The sequence below is a fragment of the Notolepis coatsorum genome (assembly GCF_963971535.1).
Source record: "Notolepis coatsorum genome assembly, chromosome: 14".
In the NCBI taxonomy this organism is placed as follows: domain Eukaryota; kingdom Metazoa; phylum Chordata; class Actinopteri; order Aulopiformes; family Paralepididae; genus Notolepis; species Notolepis coatsorum.
This window is the reverse complement of record NC_140178.1, coordinates 15,609,950-15,631,778: the sequence shown is the minus strand read 5'-3', so window position 1 is coordinate 15,631,778 and position 21,829 is coordinate 15,609,950. Positions and strand designations below refer to the sequence as shown.

The window sequence follows — 21,829 nt, the reverse complement described above, 5'->3', positions numbered from 1 at the left end:
AAGCCACAAATGACAGGTTGTGCCAGAATTGGAGAACAATTATTTCCGTGGGAAAATTGTGTGTGTTGCTCTTTAAATGTTGCCAGTGTTACTAAAAATAGCCCGTCTTGACGTCACACCCGATCCCAGATCCGTTGGGTGGGTGGGAGGGGTGGCAAAGGGTAGGACCCCCCGGTACAAGCATTTACCTCTGCGAGTATAAACGTTTCAGTATCGGGGTTTGTTTTTGCAATAAATTCAACATACCGTGGCTAAACACACTCCGTGAATTGGATAAATTCGGCGACAATAATAATAATAACAGCAGGTCATCGCCATAAATACGTATTGGATATTACCGGTGGATTGGGGGGCGGGACGACGTCGTCCTTTTGACAGACAAATCGCATCATCATTACAATGATTGGATGTGTCGATGCATTATCCAATCGCCGCTCGTCTCGCAGGTGACTGTCACCTGAGCGTTGGCCAATGGGCGGCGCGCAGGGGCGGGCTCAGCGGGATGGACGGCAGCAGGTCGTCGTGGTGTCTGTCGGGCTTTAATGGAGGCGGACTGTTGATGCTAGGAACTCAATACCACCGAGCGAGTCGCTCCCGAGAAAGAAACCATTGGACTTGACGCCTGGTTCAGAACCAGGGCTTTATTATATTGTGTTTTAATCAACTCGCCTAAGGGGTTAGAGAACAGTTTTTGTTGTCTTATGTTTCGGCAGTAAAGAGGCAAGGCCCTGACTGCATAAAGGAGAGATAGCACCTGGCTAGCTAACGGGAGCTAGCTTGTGGCAGACAGACAGACGGGCGGGCCGGGGTGGAGAGACTGACAGCTAGCCAGCCAGCTAACGCTGCGAACAAGACGCGGAGAAGGGTCCGTTTCGACCGCATGTCCCGGGGACCCAATTTGGGGGACAAGTCGAGCAACAGCAACGACGAAGACTGAGGGAAGCGAGTGGCTCTTTGATATAGACCTGTGCTTTTTGAGCTAACACTAAGCTAGCTGACATTAACCAACTGACGTTGGTTAGTTAGTTAACACACAGCCTAGATTCGGTTAGTTTTGCTAACCGTTAGCATCCTAGCTAACCCGATAACGTACAAGCTCTGGGTTTGGAGATACGCTTTGGGAAAGTACCGGCGGTGGAAAAGAACATACTCGTTTCAACAAGACCACAATAATGATAGCCGTTAGCTAGTAAGCTAGCTAGCAGCTAGATCCAGCCCAGCGATATAACGTTAGCAGCTATAGCTACACTCTCCTCCCGAGGTTCATAAAGGAGAACTCAGCCCGAGAGCCACAGCAGGGACTTGTTCTCCTCCATCAGTCTGCGATCATCATCCTCATCATGGGCAACACGCCCACCACCAAGAAGGGCAACGAAGTGGAGAGCGGTGAGTTATAGTCTGTCTCTCTGCACGACGGGGGGTCTGTCTGGCTAACTTACTGTCGTATTACGATGATTTGAAAAATGGGGGACCCTGATGTAAACAAGACGAAAGTCTTTCTCTGGTCTGCATCCCCTTAACAATTGTGTGTATTGAGCTGTACTGTACTGTACCCATTCTGCAATCTGTTAAAGTTTTCAATCAATCAATCCTTGCTGGTTCATAATATACAACCGGGAACCAGCAACTGTGATCTATGATGATGAATTGAAAATGGGGGACCCTGATGTAAACAAGACGAAAGTCTTTCTCTGGTCTGCATCCCCTTAACAATTGTGTGTGTACTGTAACAAGCCGTACTGTATTGTACCCATTCTGCAATCTGTTAAAATAAAGTTTTCAATCAATCAATCAGCAACTGTCGTCCCAGTCTTTTTCCTCCAACCTTGCCTATAATCGTTTCCCCTGCTGGCTCAGGCTGCATAAACGCTAAGACTCCCGTCGACCTTTACATGATGCCACTGTTCTCCAAAGTTGGCGATTTGGCGTTAATAATAACCGCGATTTGGTAGAAGTAACTGTTTTAGATTTGTACCTCTACGAGGGTGGCCTCTGCCAAATCAAGGGAGGCCACTTGGAAACACGCCCTGGCTGGACAGACAAGTGCTAACACAGTGTTGTACAAAATGTATTCCCAAGCTTCTTTCTTATTAGAGACCCACATTACTCTAGTCTCTTTACACCGCCGTTGACTTATTATTATGCAAGATCTCTCCAACTACTGCAAACAGGCACACGACAGTCCTATGTTTTTACGCGTGTTTGAGTTTATTTTGTTCCATCTTTGACAGGTGGCCTTGACATTGCATGTGTAATAAATTGCACTGTGCAAAATTACATTGTGTGTCCTGTCCACGACAAGGGGACTTGCATATAAATACATTTTGTGGTTTCAAACTGACCAGTTTGTCTACAACCAGAGAGTTTAGCTACCCCCCCCCCCCCCCCCCACGAAGTTCGTTTGTAATGGATGTGGTACTTTAGATTAAAGTTTATTGTCGTCATATAGCACGAGTACAGTACATGGAAAATAAGTTTGGCATCCAACCACAGTGCACATTGTTGTAGTAATATGTACAGTGAGTGATACAGGTATAAAGACACTATGGTAGTAACAAGTCATACTGGCCAGCAGCATAACTAGTAAGAGTAGGTAAGGGTCCGGGATATGTATAGCTCTAGTATCTACAAACATGTAAAAAGGATTATATGCAGGTATGTACAGAGTACAGACGGATGTGGATATTATATATATATACATTACATACAGCATTATTGTACATGCTATCATACAGAGTTATGTGTTATATGCAGGTGTATAAGTAGGTGTATTCCGATGGATATATATATGTGGTAAATATATAAAGCATGAGAATCTTAATGCAAGTGGTATTAAGTCTTGAGTTCCACACACTGTCTTTGACAGTAAGTGAGGAAGAGGAGGAGTGTGTGTGTGGTGGGGGGGAAGTCACTAGGGAGGGGTCATATGATGCGTGCAGTGTGATCCTCTCTCCGGGCAGAGCCTTGCAAGCTGAGGAGTCTCTTGAACATCATGTGATGATCAGCGTTTGGAACAAGAGCACTTGTGTGTGTGACTCCCAGCCTAGCCCTCAACAGCCTTGCTTTGGGCCACAGCTCGGTTTGCCCTAACTTTGTTCTTTGTTATTGTCTCACCTCCTCTCTACTCCTTCCCGTTCTCTCTCTCTCTCACGGTTCTCATTTGTCTCTCTTTCTCTCTCTTTGCTGATGATGATGATGAGCTGTTTGAAATCTAGGGCTGGGCAGTTATATAAAAAAACAAACAAACAAAAAAGAAACGGGAAATCACAATATTAAGGACTATGTTTCCCCCGGTGACTATATATACAATACAGTATATCACGATATCTGCTTAGGTATGGAAAGTCACATGTTTGTTAATCCAATTTATGCTCATCATATTGGACTGCAGGGTAATGGGACGTGTGATACAGAAATGGTTTGAGAAATGTGACTTAATGTTTATTATTACATTCTGCATGTCAGATGATACCGTAACACTTAGACAATCTACTAAGTATAAAAACAAAAGGGGTTTGCCTTTCGATAAGTCACACCACCTTCAGAACGCACATGTAGAAAGATATCTTTGAATGTAGGCTAGTTCAGGAAAAGGGTTTTAAGTACCCAGATTGGTACTCTATATTGGCATGTTCTCCAACATAGATGGGCCTACTGGGTACTAGTGTAGAGGTCTAAGCACTCGCCTGCCACCTGCAGAGACCCGGGTTCAATTCCCTGCAGCTGCACCTCCGGCTCGGTCAGTCGTGCCTACGAACACAATCGGCAGTGTTTGCGGCAATAGCGGCAATAGCGACTCCTACCGGTCATTACACCCTCCCGGTGAAAAGAAGCAGCTGGCGACTCCACATGTATCGGAGGAAGCATGTGGTAGTCTCTACGCCCTCCCCAGGCCGACAGTAGGGCGGCGCAAGGACTAGGAGGGAATTGACATAACGACTAAATAAATTGGGAGAACAATTAATCCAAATGGAAACAAATCGGTAGCCACACCACCAAAAACAAGAATAGACCACATTTTCATTCTCTAGTTGGATAGACGGAGCTCTTGATACAAGGACAAACACTTGACAGATATGAGTTTTAAACTGTATTTGTGATATTTGGGGGCTGTAATAGGTTTGTTTATGTTGGCAGTGTTTATAAATGTCGGTGCAAAACGGGCCAATGTTTTGATTTACGATGTGGTGTGAGAAGTACCAAACGGCACACTTCTCACCTGCAAATCAAACTTATCTAAGAATGTATTTGAATATAACCCCAATTGATATGAAATACTCTCTAACTAAGCCTTTAAAAAAGCCTTTAAAACTTCAGAAGGAGAGTCTTTTTTCTTCTTCTTGTCTTTCCACAAAATGTGACCGAGCACGATCCTTTCTGCCTCCCCCTCTAGTAGGTAAGTAGGGGATCACTGGTCCCAGAGCAGGTTTGGGAGGGTACACCGTCTACACACACACTGAAGTGTTTTTATCCATAACACTCCCTGACAACCAGGCGTGCTCGGGCTGAACAGGTATCTGTGAAATGAGCCTCAGCTCCTTGTTGCTGGTAGAGCATGGGTGTGAAGAGTGGCATGCAGTCTGTCTGTAACATTAACCCCTGGCTGGGTCCCACTGTATGTAACAAGGCTGCCTGTAACATTAACCCCTGGCTGGGTCCCACTGTATGTAACACGGCTGCCTGTAACATTAACCCCTGGCTGGGTCCCACTGTATGTAACGAGGCTGCCTGTAACATTAACCCCTGGCTGGGTCCCACTGTATGTAACAAGGCTGCCTGTAACATTAACCCCTGGCTGGGTCCCACTGTATGTAACAAGGCTGCCTGTAACATTAACCCCTGGCTGGGTCCCACTGTATGTAACAAGGCTGTCTGTAACATTAACCCCTGGCTGGGTCCCACTGTATGTAACAAGGCTGCCTGTAACATTAACCCCTGGCTGGGTCCCACTGTATGTAACAAGGCTGCCTGTAACATTAACCCCTGGCTGGGTCCCACTGTATGTAACGAGGCTGCCTGTAACATTAACCCCTGGCTGGGTCCCACTGTATGTAACAAGGCTGTCTGTAACATTAACCCCTGGCTGGGTCCCACTGTAACGAGGCTGCCTGTAACATTAACCCCTGGCTGTTTCCCACTGTATGTAATGAGGCTGTCTGTAACATTAACCCCTGGCTGGGTCCCACTGTAACAAGACTGCCTGTAACATTAACCCCTGGCTGGGTCCCACTGTAACGAGGCTGTCTGTAACATTAACCCCTTGCTGGGTCCCACTGTATGTGATGAGGCTGTCTGTAACATTAACCCCTTGCTGGGTCCCACTGTAACGAGGCTGTCTGTAACATTAACCCCTGGCTGGGTCCCACTGTAACGAGGCTGCCTGTAACATTAACCCCTGGCTGGGTCCCACTGTAACGAGGCTGTCTGTAACATTAACCCCTTGCTGGGTCCCACTGTAACGAGGCTGTCTGTAACATTAACCCCTTGCTGGGTCCCACTGTAACAAGGCTGTCTGTAACATTAACCCCTGGCTGGGTCCCGGCACAGCGCTTTGTTTTCTAAATGCTTTGGCGTTGACAGAAAGGGGGGATTAGCGAGCTGTAAGCAGGGTGCAGAGGAGGTCCCGGTGGTCGGGAGGCTTGTTCACACGCCACGCTTCACATCGTTATCAGCCTGATCGCCGTGGGCCCGCCCTGATCCCCAGAGACAGGTGCAGTGTAGCCCAGGCGTCCAGAGGGGCACACACACAGACACACACACACACACACACACACAAGTGCTATTTTCCACAGAGCAGCCGGAGTGAGAGGGCAAACATGGCAGCCAACTGTGGTTCTTAGGGAAAGGCAGGCGGTCAGGGTCGAGTTCTGTCTCGGGGTGTACGAGGACCTTCTCCCCCCTGTCTTCCACGGAGCGAGAGCTCCTCCTACGGTGTGGCGAGCTGGGCCCGGGCCCACAGGAAGCGGCAGGGCGGGCGGACGGTGTCGAGCAGGAAGTGGAGGAGCGGGGAGGGAAGGTCCCCAGCCCAGCCCTCGGCTCTGTACTCGACTCAAGCTCTCGGCACAGCTGGCCGGCGTTCGGCCCTGAGAGAGGGATCCGTTCTCTGTTGCACATTCTGGACCTCCGGTTGGTCAGCGGCTACCGGGACCCATTCCAGAGTTTGAGATTCTTCACGGCCCCCGCCGGCCGCCTACCTCCGGGGCTCGTATGATGTCTGTCCTGCACAGACTGGCAGGGAGGCTGTTGCAGCGCGCGGGGCCTTGTCTGGGGGACACGAGCGGTGGAGAAGACAGACAGTGTCAGCCACAGGAGGAGCTAGAGGCCTGCTACTCGAGTGAGTTTTCAGTCTGGTGTGGGGGGGGGGGGGCGGAGCCTCTGGACCGTGTTGACAATCACCATCTCGCCCGGTGGAAGCCTGAGCTGAATGCGGGGGGTGGGTGGTTGTTTGTTCGGATAGGTTGAACAGACAAAGTATTTTCTATTCTAATTAATGCATGTCACAGTCACCTAAGCTGCCGTGTGTGAGCGTGCGTTTGTACACGGTACAGTGGTTTGCGCCTTTTGCTGAAGTTTTGGTTGGACTGTCTTTTATATTTGCAGTCTTTGTTCGGACTGATGCGTGTGGCCACTGGCCAGCAAAACACACACGCACACACACAAAACATTCACTTTCATTCTGTTGTTGGTGGCAGGCAGCGCTATTGCTTGTTGGTGGCTGTGTTTCAAGTTCCAAGAAAGCCGCTTGTCTGTCTTGTAGAATTGAGGAAGGCGGGGTTCCTCCCCTCTCAGCAGCGTTATTCTACCACTATCTGCTGTTCCCACCCCCCATGTACTGCATATTAATAACCCCTTGAGCCACACAAGCCAAGTATGTCGGCTCACTCTGCCACCATCTTCATGACAGGGACTAACGAGACTAACAAGACCTGACCCCTGCTATCTCTTTGAACGGGGAGTCGGTATCTATGAATCCGTCATATCATTGTTTGTCTTTCATATTTGAAGTTACCGGTAGATCACTGACTGCGCTGCATGGATTAATTTGGTGAAAACTGGCAATTTCTGTGATAGAAAATTGCATTTCTTTTAATTTTAACACTTCTACACGCATGCACCATCATCACATGTGGTTTATGTCACAGAGTCCTTAGTTACTGTGGCAACCGTTCACTGCACAATCCTGCTGGGCAGGATTACTGGAAAACATCTTTAAAACTCACATTTCACTTCATTCATACATTTAAATTCTGTAAATAACTGGATTTAGTAGTCTGTATAATGATCGTTTTGTAGCAAGTGGTTTTGTTGTTGCCACTATCTTTAGTGTTACGAACTGCAGTGCTCCTACTGCAGGGCTGTACGTTAACTTTTTTTGCACATAGCACTGGTGCTACAGAGGTTTATAGTTTTGTAGCACAGGCCAAAATCTTGTAGCACAAGTATAAAACGTGTTATATTTGTAACAGTCACAAATGTGCCTATTGTATTTGTGTTATTTAGTTGCAGTGCCATGTTTGGCTGTCATTTAGTATATCGCCATGTGTTATTATTACTATGATACTCTCATATGCTATTTTCAATTAATATCATAAACAACATAAGGAATATTAGCATAATTTTGAGTGGACTGAAGGAATGAGTCAGCGTTAATAGTTTTAAATGCAAATAATTTATTGAAACATAGAAGTGGGGTCGGTTGGGACACACACACACACAATGGGGGACCCTGATGTAAACAAGACAAACGTCTTTCTCAGGTCTGCATCCCCTTAACAATTGTGTGTATTGAGCCGTACTGTACTGTACCCATTCTGCAATCTGTTAAATAAAGTTTTCATTCATTCATTCACACACACTGTTTCAACTCACCACACCTGCATCATATTGTAGTCTAGTCTGTCTTCAAACTTCCACTCTCGAAACTTGTTTATATTTGAATATCAACATTATCTGTCCATCCTCAGTTTACTATAATATACTCCTGTCCTGACTAGTGACTTCATCATCTTTCCAAACGCACGCACGCACACACAGGGAAGGGGAGAGAGTGCCCCCCATTTCCCTTTCCCCAGCCCCAGTGTCTGCTGGCTCTGCCTGTGATCAGGATTAGCTTGTTAGCTTGCTAACGTTGTAGTGATTGTAATGGTACATAAACGTTAATTTCGGGCGATGTGCGCATAAAGGAATGGCGACGGTGCAAAGCATGTAGATGCATTTGACCCGTTGCGATTAAAAAAAAACACCACGGACTTATTTCGGGACGTGTAGGCGCACTGCTGTGTTAACGCAGCAGTTCAGTGCGCACCAACCGAGTGAACCGACCAACGCGCTGCTCTGCTTGCAGAAGGCGCACGGATAGGGCGGATATGACTCGTCGAGTTGTCACAAGAGTTTTTTCAAAATAAGATTATCATATGCACCTGAACGTTGCTAGCTTTCGGAGCCTAGCTGGAGCTGCGCGTGGGCAGAAATGAGACCCGCTACAGGATTTTCAAAATAAGAGTATCTATATGAACCGAATCCCTATCGCACCAGTGCTACTGAAGTAAATCCATCCATCGCACAGACCGCTGTTGCTGTAGCACGTGCGATATATATGTCGCACTGTACAGGCCTGTCCTACTGTCTGATGCAAGTGCCCTACACACACTATAGGAAAGCCGGGACCCTAAGAGATGCAGCCTGGCACTTTGTCTATATTTTCTCTCTGCTAATACGCACGTTCTGTTTTTTAATCTCGCCTGTTCAAAGTATGAAGATTCTTGAGTATATGGGCTTTGGACATTATGTTCGAATGGTTTGCCGTTTCCACACTCGGTTATGTGTCATGAGTTGCCGCAGCGATGTTTGGGTCGATACTATTAGTTTACACAGATTTGGTGCAAAACCAAACCGCGGTGGACCAGTCGAGGGTCAAAATGCCAAGACCTAGAATAGTTCATAACTGTGATTTGGTGGTTTATCAGTATTTTCTTTTTGTGATTGGATTGCAAGCATGGCCGTGAAAAATTGTTGCGAAAACCCCACTTGTCTCAATGTACCCAGGCAATGGAATATGCCAATTTGTTTTGAGTTTCGCGAGGCTGTGATGATCCTAGGGGTCACAATAGGTCATTTTATACAGTGAGGTCAAGTTTAAATGAATAACTGTTGTGACTACATTGAAACGGGGATCAGTGTCATCATCATCATTGCACATAATGCAGTTGAGCTCATTAGAGTCACAAGAGTCGGCTTTACAGCCCTCCCCTGTATATCTGTACAGATCTGTACTGTATTTCACTTTGATGTCTTGAGGTGAGGGGTCAAGGCGGGGTCATGGACGTTTCCCCTCCCCTGTCAAAATTCTGCTCAACTTTGGAGAGATATTTAGTCCCCTTCTAACATGGCCAGTAAAGTTATAGGGAAACCACAAAAACAATTGTCTTGTGTTATAGTATGTACTTCGGAATAGGGACAAGGTTCGAATATTGTCTGATCCTTTGCATCCCCTCCTTCATGGTGAGTTTGAGCTTCCATCTGGAAGGTGCTATAGAGTTCCCCTAGCCCAGAGAAAAGAAAAATATTTAAAAAGTCTTCCATCCCACATGCCATTGCTCTGAATTCCTAGATTAAAATTTTAACCACGGTACTGGTTAGGTACCTGAAGCTCTGTCTGTGTTTGTGTTGTTGTTGTTTCTCTGTTTGGCTGTTTTGGGCCAAGGTCATTTGTGCCTGGAAGGATGTTTGTACTGTGTTGTGATGTCTTGTTGATTGCAACCATGGTGAAGCCAAAGACAAATTTCCACGAAAGTGGACTAATAAAAATATCTGTCTTCATTAGGGATGGGTACCTTTCACATTTGAACCAATACTGTGAATCGATACCGATACCCAACGGTACCTTTTTTCGGTACTTTAGTCTCTAAAAATGTAATTTACCTACCTCAGTCGTAAAAAAAATAATCCAAACTTCAAATAACGACCGTTTTCGGCTTGCCATTGCCCCGACTGCTTTGTTGTTGAATCAAGGCGAATCCTAGGTAAGCGTATATTGAACGTTTTTTTTTTTTAGTATCTCACGTGAATCGATACTCGGTAGTACCGACGTGTTTCGGTAAGTACCTTTTAAAAGTACCGAATTCGGTACCCATCCCTAGTCTTCATACGTGGTACCTACGGGTTCCTCATGAAGTCTAGTTCCATGTGATACCACTGCCTTCACGCTGGCTTAAAAACATGAGCCTGGGAAGGTTGGCTTATCAACCGGACCCGTCTGCAGGTCTGTCACGCTTGAATAATACCCCCTTAACACATTGAGTGCCACGCCCCTTCTGGGAAGTGACCCCTTCCTTGCCGTCCATTAACCCCATGTAAACGTAGTTGTAGTTTGTAGAGCTAAACCTATATTTTATAGTATAGCTATTAGCTATGGGTCTAATAACGCTGTCGAGTCTCAGTGACTTGCTTCTGGTCAACGTGCAAAAAAACTGATTATTTCTTCATCCGTACATTTTAGTTTTATACCGTTTTGAATATGAATATAGTTTGGGACTTTGGGTGCTTCTGAGTCATTCCAGGGAAAAGACGCGAAAACTGCATTTGTGTTGTGTAATTAAATTAACACGTAATTTTTCGCCTGATTATCGGATCTTCCTGAAATCAAACGCTAGATCATAATTATTATCCTTCCTCGTGCACGCATGCAATGTTGTTTAGACCGGCGTGCCGCACCCCCGGTCGATTGGGGTAGAAATAAATCAGATCAACGCAAGCTTTCATATCCTTACCTGGTCTCTGATGTAATGCAAAAAAAAGAGCTCCCGCGCATGCGCATGCGAAATGTTCCCTCGCATAAGGACAGACTAAAGACAGTGCCTAATTGCCTCTACGAATGGAATGTAACACTGACGACCGGAGCTATTGATATGCAAAGTAGCCAGGTGGGTACTGCGAGTTGGTGCATCAGTCGAGTGCAGCGCATTCCTTTGTGCACGCGCTTCTGCTCACAACCCCGTCCCACGAGCAACGCATCAATCTGGTGCACTTTGAGAGCAAAATAAAGAGGCTAGATCTATGATGATTGTACATGTCAAAATACTTCCCAAAGGTCAGTGAATACCACAACCACTACACCAGAGGAAGCTCAACAAATCATGTAAAACCCAGATTCGGCTCAAACAAGGGACTAAACACGTTTCGCAATTATGCCACAACAATGTGAAACGCCCTACCCAAAGCTGTAAAGGAATGTGAATCACTACCCACATTCAAAACCGCTCTTAAAGAGCACCTACGGGAGGCTGCAATTCTAAACTGGCCACCGTAAATGCCCAAAACCCCCACCACCTCCTAATAGACAGTCTCCTCCCCACCGCATGTATATATTCCCTCCCCGCCGTATGTATATTTCTCTCCCACCCACCCACCCCCTCCTAATGTACAGTCCCCTCCCCATCATATGTATATACTCTGTCAGGATCTAGGGGTAACAGTACTGTATATTTGAATACCGTTTATGTCACAAATGTATCAGTACTAAATACCTATATGTCCCTATGCCATAAATGTCATGTATGTTGTGGATGTCATAAATGTCTAAATGACAAACGTCTTTCTCAGGTCTGCATCCCCTTAACAATTGTATGTATTGAGCCATACTGTATTGTACCCATTCTGCAATCTGTTAAATAAAGTTTTCATTCATTCATTCATTCATGCTAGAAACGCCAAGGAAATCATTCAAATAACCTTTGTTTTTATTTGACACAACTATCAAACCAAGATGAATTTCCCTATTGGGACTGAAGTGCAAACCTAACTTTCACCAATCTTCACTTAAAAAAATAATTATATATATATATATATATATATATATATAAAAGGTTACTCTTGATCAAACAAAGATGAATGTCCCTATTGGGATTAATAGTACAATAACTTGCTTTTTCACCAAACTTCACTTAAAACAAATAAAAGGTGCCTCTTTATCATCAAACAAGAATGAATTTCCCTATTGGGATTAATAAACTGCAAACACCAAACATCACTTTTTGTTAAATAAAAGGTGACTCTAAAAAAAATTAAAACGATTAAACGTTTTCAAAATCATTAATTCGAATGAATCGATACAATCGATTAATCACCCAGCCCTACGCTATATAAAATAAATCTATTATTAAGTAGCTTTACATTCCGACAGTCATCACTGATGGTCAGTAACATGGGTCTCCCAGTCCCTCCGCTCTGCAGTAAATATAACATTTCTGGTATCCTTTTCCACTTTAACCTATCAGGAGAGAGAACCCTACTGTAGGTATGTTTACGTATTTCAAGAAATCTTACACTTGTTTCAAGCACATATTTGCTTAAAACTATTTTATTTCTTATTTTAAAAAGTCAGACCTTTTTGCAGTGAGAGCTCTCTCTCTCTTAAAGGGGGAACGGGATAGTGGAAAACTTATTTTGTGTTTACTGCAGAGCAGTAGGGACTGGGAGGACCCACGTTACTGACCAAAACACTCTACATCAGTGATGGCTGCCTGTCAGAATGTAGAGCTACATGTAGACCCACTATTTGAATAAAAATAAATACCACTTACAGCCCCTTTTTAAACATAGTGCAGTGCATATTTGGAAGATTTGGTTGACGGCCCTCTCATTTCACTGTCTTCTAATGTGGCATACTAAACACGTTGGTGACGATAAATGCTTTCCCAGCTGATTACCCCAAGTACGCACACCCACGCTCAACCCCTCTCCCGCGGAAGACGGTGTCTTAAGGACACGGCCGCTCCCAGGTGATGGCGTGAGGGAGAAGTTGCATCACGTCCCGTACATCAGTCAATTATCCTGTAATGACTCTGCACCTTGTCAAAGTGCAATTCCAGCCACGTCTATAAATAGACATCTGCGCTGCGGAGTCACGTCTGCGGCGCCCCCCATTGGCTGCCTCGCGGAACAGAGGCAGGTTTGTGTTCCCAGGGCCCCGGCAGCACTTCCTGGCTCATAGTTAGAAAGGCTCATTGTTTTCTACGAGGAGGATATTCTGATCACCGCCAGCGGACCCCCGCTGTCGGCGACGCCATAACTCCCGCCCCCGCGACACCGCTAGCTAACGCGCCGGAGGGCCGAGAAGGTCCTGAGATGTGACGCGAAGCACAGGACCGAGCTCACTGGGCACGATAGGAAGCCGAGCGTTTAGCTTCCTCTGGTCTCTCGGATCAACAGGCGTGGCGGTAGCAGCGTGCATCCTCTTGTGTCTGTCGGGGCTGCCGGATGACCCCTACCCCGTTCGCTCTATATTTATAGTGAGGTCACCCTCCGAATCGGCGTTGTGGAATAGAAGTTGATTGACCTATCTCGAACCCCGTCGTCCTTTTCTTGATCCTCCACTTTGCGACTGTTGCTTCCTCCACTCTGCGACCGTTGCTTCCCTCAGACAAGCGTATTTTGGATCGGGGACGGGCACGAGTAATGTTCTCCCAGATCCAGTACTCGCGTGAGTTATTAGAGTAGTGCTCGAGTAATCGTTTAGGGAGATCTATTTTTAGAACGCATCTTATAGCGCACAGCAGCAGCAATAATAACTAGAAATTGCGCGGAGTCACACAAACGCACACGTGCTACCGATTTTATTATGTGCCACTCTGCGGACATAACGATGCACAGCAATACACCAATGCGTAACACATTCACAGCCATTTGAATTCCCCAGCTATAGCTGGGCCAGCTTTCCATTACACACTTTCACTGTGCGTCACGTTGTTTGTAGAGCTAAATCTATATTTTATATTATAGCTATGGATACAATATAATGGTCATTTGACAGTAAGAACCTTCCGTTCAAGATGCAAAAAATAAATAATTTTTCCATCCATACGTTTCCTGTTTTATTCCCGGTGAGGCTATTTATAAGCCGCAACATGTATTATACCAAATCCATTGGCGTTTTGTCCCTACACACGCTACAATAAAAAAATCAAATGCATATGATAGGTATGTTTCATCATAAATGCATGAAAGGGGGTACGTTTTTGGCTGTTAACCGCTGGCGCCCAATAACGTATATACGTGGTTGGCCCGGGAATGTGTTAATGCGTACAGTCAGTCAAAACAGTCAGTTACCATTTGTAATATTTACATTACCTCTGCTCTGCAACAGGTCTCTATGCTCATGGAACGGCATGTCTGTATCAATAGTCTATGGACACTATACAAAGTGGGTGACATGTTGTTGGCACAATTTGGAAATGCACAAATACGAACCATTTTCGTCTTTTAGATAACGCTAAGCTAACAAACCTTTCACGACAACATTTTGCGAAATTAGCGGTCTTCTCCAGAGAGAGACAAGAAGATGGATACCAGTTCCCTCTGTGCGTTCAGTAGAAAGCTATCTGCCTGCAAGTTAGCCTAGCTTAGCTCAATGATTGGAAGCGGACATGGCCGGTTAGCCTAGGCATTTTCCAACTAACACCTCTCCCGAAGGCTAACCGGTCATGTCTGCTTACATTCATTGTGCTAAGCTAGGCTAACATGCAGCCAGATAGCTTTCAGTTTCTATGGCGTGTTCCTTTGAGTGTACTATCCATGCTCCATGGTGGTAACCAAATAAATTCAATTAAAACAGAGCAGAAAACAGGTCAATTAGGAGATGGGTCCATTAGGTTTAGCTAATAATATCAACTTAATGACATTTGATTTGATTCCTTAAAAGTAATCGCCTAAGTTTGGCTTCAAATTTCACAATGTTGATATTGTTGGCTGACGTGACCGTCGAACAAAATCATAGCATGTGTGGCCTCATCCTCTGTTCAGCACAGACTTTATAATGTGAATCCCATTCATATTTTCAGATGAGATATTCCTTTATTGATCCCCTTGGGAGAAATGTGGGCGTCGTACCGGGGGAGGGGAGGTACAGGTATGGGCTAGGGATGGGCGTGAGTAATCGATTACTTGTAGCTATGAGAAAAATCTGATCTTAAATGATTAAAAATTTTTATGAATATATATATATATATATCTTTTTTTATTACATATTTGTTTCACATGTATGTGTAAGATTATAACTGTTTGTTGGTTTCCTTAAACATATACGTGAATGAACAAAATTAAGTAAAAAAATTATAAATAAAAATGTATTAATACACGATCACTCGAGTATAGCATGCGATCAATCTATCTGGATTTGTCTTAAAAATGCCCATCCCTAGTATGGGCAGGGTAATAGTAGAAAGAATATAGGCAATACAATTTTATCTGAATATGAAAATATGAGAGAAAAAATAAACGGTGTAAACAATATAATTTAACCCTGAATATAAAGATATGAGGAAAAGTAAACAAAGGTTCAGAATGAGGGTCTGTATACCCGGTATCTGTTATATTATACGTAACGTTACACTAAATATAGGCAATAAAGATTTTTTATCTGAATATACTATGAATAAGAGTAAACGCTATACTCAAGGTGCAGTGTACACAAGATACCCTAACTTTCATGATAATACAGTACGTCAAACGGCGAGGATGACAACTTCAGTCCATAAAAACTGCATCGGACTTTGCCGGCGTGTGGAGAATAGGATACAAGATTTGACACTTGCCCTCTGATTGTATGGCGACTACATTACCAACCACAGCAAAACAATTGCAACCATTTAGCTCGTGGCTATTCTTAATTTCCCACCCCATACTCACGCATACACAGATGCACGTGTCCGTCCTCTGACTCTCTGATTTCTAATGTGTAGCCTGGGGTGCGGGGGTGCGGGGGGGGGGGGGGGGGGGGGGGCAGGAGTGCGTGTGTGTGTGCAGTCTGAATGAGGCCCGGGGCAGACCGGGACGTGGTGTGGCGGCGGGCTTCAGTGTTGAATCTCGGTCATCGCGCCCCAATATAACCCCACCGCCCCCCCCCCCCCTTGCATCAGAGTGGGCCGCCGAGGGGAGAGCTGAGCTGTAGGATTGATTGGGGGGATTGATTAGGTACTGGCTCATCAAGAGAGTCCAAGAGGGTCTGTTTGGGAACAGTGTTTTTTCCCCTGTGGTTTTTAGGCCTCTGCTTTGGTTTTTAGGCCTCTGCTTTGCTTAGCATCTCCCGAGATGTCTACTTTTATCTTTTCTTTTTTTAATGTCCAGTTCAGCTCTAGGAAAAGTGTTTCATCCCAGCTGTACAGGTGTCTTGATTGGTTCTGCTTGGGATTGGGCAAAAACTCACACATTTGCTATTTGACAGTGAATACCATGTTAACATATGATTTTGTTTTTGATTAATAGAGAACATGATATAATCGGGCTGGCTGGCTGCAGTCATTGCAAACGGCTAGATATGTGGGAGGCGCAGCAGACTAACGTAATTTCCAAGATCAAAAGCATTAATTCCAAAAGTTACATCACTGATCCGTGACATGTGTAAACTTGGTTAAACAAGTGAGACAACATGGCAGACGCACAAAACGTTGCTACCATGTAACATCTAACGTCTCTCTTTCTTCATATTTCTTCTCTGTTCTCCCCGCTGTTAACAGAAGAAATGGTAAATGGCTGCATTTTATATAGCGCTTTTATACAAAGTGCTTTACAATTTGTTCCTCACATTTGACCCATTCACTCACACACCGACGGCGGAGGCAACTAGGGCTGACATTCGATTTTTTTTTGGAATTCGAAGCTTCGGGGCCGAGATTCGATTTTAATTTGAGGCTTTGAGATAAAAAAAAAATATATATAATAATAATAATAAAAAAAAATATAATTTCTTTTTATGTTGTGGGACTTGTACAGCACTTTGTCAGTGCTGTAAAGTTTAAACCTTTTAAAATCTTAGACAAACAAAACATTTTGCTTTCATGAAATATTGTAAGCTTTATAAAAGCAGCAAAATGAACACAAATCTGTCAGTGCCGAGTCCGACCTCATCATAAATAACAATGTAGTTAACACTTTCTATGCCGGGAAACGTCTTTAGACGTCATTCCCGGCCATGCTCAAGTTGCCGGAGGACGCTTTACGTCGTCCTTATATCAATATTTCAAAAATCTGCGATCGGATTCATATGTCCCCTCCGCTGGCCTGAGATCCACCAGCAGGACCCACTGAGCTCTCTGCCGGTTCAGGAGCGCCATCTGGTGGCCGATCGGCGCAATTGCTTAACAGGATGTGCCATAGAGGTTGTGCTAGACGTCCGTAGTACTTCCGGGCACTCGCTATAGGTCCCGGGACTCTGGCTCGTCACGCTACACAGTGATCGATTGCCAATAACTCGATAAACAACATGATTTGGACGTATATATACCATTATACAAGCTGGAGATGGACCGGGTAAATTTACATCCCATAATGATAAGATTTCTACTCTACGATGATCGCCCAACGGCGCGCGGAGACTGGGGTGAGTTTCAGCGTGTAACGTTACCGTCTTCGATACTAACTGCTATTATCAACATTTGACCCACATTAGATGATTGGTATAACTCTGCCCACGGAATTATAAACGCCCCCTAGCCCATCCGGTCAACATCAGATGACGTGTAGTAACTTCTAGAAGTACGTCTAGTTGGAATTTTTTATATCGCGCTGATTGCCATAAAACTGTATTGCATCATCAATATAATGCATTTGGGGCTATAGATCACGTTCTGGAGAAAGCTGCAGAAAGAGATGAAAACATACTTATACATTAGACCATACTTTACTATGAATATGTGAATGAAAAAGTTTAACGTTGCTACAGTACACAATGAACAATACATATAGGACTTTGAATGGGCCCTAATAATGGCAATGTAGCAATATAATTTAAAAATTATAGCCATGCAAAGAAGGGGTACTTCTCCATAGACAAATAGAGCCGGCAACCTATGGTATATCATGAATTTAACCCAAGGCAACCAAAGTGTTAACAAAGAGAGGCAGAGTCAGGGTTAGAAATTAACATTTTTGTTTCAAGGGCTTTTTTTGCCCCCCTTAATTGATTTTCGGGGGCTTTTTTTTGTATTTCGGGGGCACTGAATTTTTATGATAAATGGTAGGGGTGGGACTAGGGCTGGGCGATATGGCCTAAATATGATATCACGATATTTTCTGACCTTTCGGCGATACACGATACACATCACGATGTTTTTCTTTTTTACCCCAAACAATTCATTATGAGGCTTACCAAGACAGTATTTGAGTTTGCAAGCTAACATTAAAGACAAAATAAAATACCCATGCATTTAGCATTTTTATATTAGATTTAGATTATTAGATTATATATTGCATATGAGATATTATATGATTTAGATATGAAATATGATGAATTGAAAATGGGGGACCCTGATGTAAACAAGACTAACGTCTTTCTCTGGTCTGCATCCCCTTAACAACTGTATGTATTGAGCTGTACTGTACCCATTCTGCAATATGTTAAAGTTTTAAATCCACCAATCAATAAATAGCATTTTAGCATTTTTATGAAACTACTGTATGTCTCTAAATGTTTTGATGAATTGAAAATGGAGGACCCTTATGTAAAAAAGCCGAAAGTCTTTTTCTGGTCTTCATCCTCCTGTACTGTATTGTACCCATTCTGCAACCTTTTAATACAGTTTTCATTCATTCATTCTGACGGAAACATAATCATTTTGATTGACAGTCGAGTCTGCCAATGACGTCACACCGCTTGCACCCGCCCTGCTGTTCTTAGCACCAATCGGCAAGCGTTATTCGTTTTTGACTTCCTGAATGTCCCGTGTGCTGAACATCAACAAAGCTACTAACGTTAGCTCCCCGCGGCCGTCGAGTAGGAGACCAGTGCTTCACAGGATGACTAAATGAGGCATAATGATTTTACTACAACGAATGTTATAATAAAAGCCTTTCCATACATCTGTCTGATTGAAAACTTTATTAACAGACCGCGGAATGGGCATATCTCAGCACAGGCTGAGATATGAACGAGTAACGTGTGGACAGATTGACGCGACACAATCCTCTTGGGCAAAACATCACGATATCCACGATACGTTGAAAAAGTGTATCGTTAATGAACTGTACCCGATATTTATATAATATCGTCATATCGCCCAGCCCTAGGTGGGACGGTTCACAAAATGGACGGTTCGGTTCGTATCACGGTTTTGGGGTCACGGTTTTCAGTTCGGTTCGATATACGTACATTTTTATAAAAAAAAATGTAACACTCAAATCTAAACATGCTTCTCATTTATTAAAAAAAAAATAAAAAAGTTTACAGTGTTACAGTGTTTACAGCCTTAAATAATGTTTGGCACACAAAGACCGAACTGACTGAAAAATATAGGCTACATTTGTAGTATTAACTTAGTGCAAACAAACTATGCTCAGCCAGCACTAGACTTTCCTTTCTTTAATATAAACACAAAAAACCAATGTCAACCATGTTTAAATTCCCTGATTGTCAGTTCTTAATGAAAAGATTCGTGTTCTGCTTGAAATTATTATGTATCTGTCTACATTTATTTAGACTAACATTATTTAAATATTGAGTGCAACTGTGGTGGATTACGTAATTCGGTGAGTTGGAACTATCTATGGGTTGGCGCCGGGTCCCCACGGACATTTTAGTGTCACGCACCTTCAGCTCAGGCAATGTTATTATCAGCTCCGGTAGCTCCGGTAACGTTAGGAGGTGATGGCATGCAGTGGGAAAGCGGCAATAGTCCCGGTTGGAGTTAGTAAAACAGTTGTATGTTAGCCTTCTTGGATGTTGAATAAACGCCTATCATTGTCTTTAAACACCCCGCCTCTCAGACTCCCATTTCCTCCTCTGCTAGCTAGTAGCTACGGTAACATTTCGTTGACTGTATTACCTCGCGGGCTGATTCTATAGTTAAAACGTGCGTCGTGTTGTACAAACTGCTAACGCTATGGCAAGATGTGTGTATGCCTATGTAATGTTAATGGCTATGTTTTTAAAGTCGTAATGAAGATTGATTTAGATTGTGCTTGCCATTTGTACACAAACTGACTAGCACCTGGCTCAGCTGCAGTGCTGCAGCCAGTGCTCACCTCCGCCAAATGATTTTTTTTTATTTGCGCGTCATCTGAACCGTACGATACACAGACGCGCCATTACCGGATAAATATATATATATAATTAGTAAACTGTCGGGGGCATTTTGTGCCCCCCTTAACAGATTTTTGAGGGCATTTTGTCCATTTTCAAGGGCATTATGCCCCAAGCCCCTGTTAATTTCGAACCCTGGGCAGAGTTGATTTAGCAAAAAATTTAAATCATATATATATTCTTTTTTTTTATAATCAAATTTTATTTTCATATTCGAATTCCATGCCCATCGAACGAAGCTTCGAAGTATTTAAGACAGCCCTAGAGGCAACCATGCAAGGTGCCAACCTGCTCATCGGCAGCAATTGGAGGTTAAGTAGTGTCTTGCTCAAGGACACATCGACACGATGCCCGGGAGGAGCGGGAATCGAACCAGGAACCTCCGGATTACCAGACAACAGCTCTACCTACCGTACCGAGCCACTGTCGTAACACTCTTGTGTTACCTGGCTAGCCAGCAAGCTAGCTAATGGGGCCCCCTCTCAATACACTACAGCAGCGGTTCTCAAACTACGGGTTGCAGTAGTGGGTAGGTGACAGCAAAAAATATATAATAATATCAAATTTCTTTTATTTAAATTTTTTATGTTCTGGCAACCTATTTTGGCTAAATATGCCTTGTTTTATATATGTGTATTGATAACATAGTGCTGTAATAACATCTTCTAATAAATATGCATGATCAAGTTCAACAACGTGTGCTTTTATTTTGATATTCCTTAATTCCACGTAAAAATTACGCAGTGTGGGTGCCGGTAAAAACAATGAAAAAAACCGAAACTGTATTCGCATAAACATATCTTTTATAATTTAACGACTATTCAAAAATCGAGGCCAATCCCTAGTTTTATCCCAGCTGTGGTGTGTTGATTATTTCTGCTAATGAGAGGAATTCCTTTAAAAAAGAAATTGGTCTAGCATCTGTCCGTCTTCAGTTGATCTCATGAGTCTCGACTTAGGCCTAGTTTTCCATATGACCTCCTCTGAGTTGGATAAATATAACATCTAGTGTTTTCGTGATGCCCCACCCCCTGGTGACCAGGCCCCCTGCACAGATCAATTTATAGGGTGTGTGTGTATGTGTGTGTGTTTTGACAGGAGAGCGGGGGCGGGAGTGAGAGTACTCTGTGTGCAGAATAAATATTGATACAAACCAGCCGAGGGTGCGATTGATTTGTGCGAGGGTAACGAGAGCGGCACTGCTGTGGGCACGGCGGTTGACACCACACACACACACACCGGCCGACACGGCTTTACGAGTCGTCGTGCGACGGGGCGAGAGAGCGGCGGCTTACAGACGGGAGAAGTGCGGAGACGGGATCTTCGCGCAAACCCCACGCGGGACACTAGGGGGGGCGTGACCGGGGGGATTTGTCTGCGTTCTGCGGGAGACATCGGAGCCACGGCGGAGCTCTGCGTGAGCCGCGGAGAGGGACGAGCCATGAGTCGGAGGCTGTGAGGATGAGGAGCGGGAGACTTGGAGACTAAATGTGTGACAGGAAGAGTTCCAAGCGGCGGTCCGGGAAGAGGGAGTCGTCGTCGTCGTCGCGGTCCGGCGAATCGGGGTCTCGCTCGGCGCAGGCCGAGGTGCCCGTGCTCCTCCCAGATGGTAAGGGGGGGTGGAGAGAGTAGGGCTGAGGCTCAGCCCAAACGTTCCAAGGTTCTGACCTTCGTTCGTTACGTTGGCACTCTAATCTTAATTAATGTGTTCGAACCTCCGCTTATTTCGTAACATTTTTTATTTATTTATTTATTTTA

General features: G+C 44.3%; 1 protein-coding gene across 2 annotated transcripts in view; it reads left to right on the top strand.

Annotated features, from left to right (window-relative positions):
* Nucleotides 1–503: 503 nt before the first annotated feature.
* Nucleotides 504–21,829, top strand: part of prkacaa (protein kinase, cAMP-dependent, catalytic, alpha-a) — a 74,995-nt gene continuing 53,669 nt past the window's right edge. The window contains exon 1 of one of the 2 annotated variants that reach the window (XM_084329880.1): nt 504–1,386. In XM_084329880.1, the coding sequence (XP_084186006.1) occupies nt 1,341–1,386 (46 nt within the window). In that variant the 5' untranslated portion in view covers nt 504–1,340. Of the gene's footprint in view, nt 1,387–6,031; nt 6,335–21,829 lie in introns of those variants that run through there. The other variant, XM_084329879.1, reaches the window with a different exon arrangement.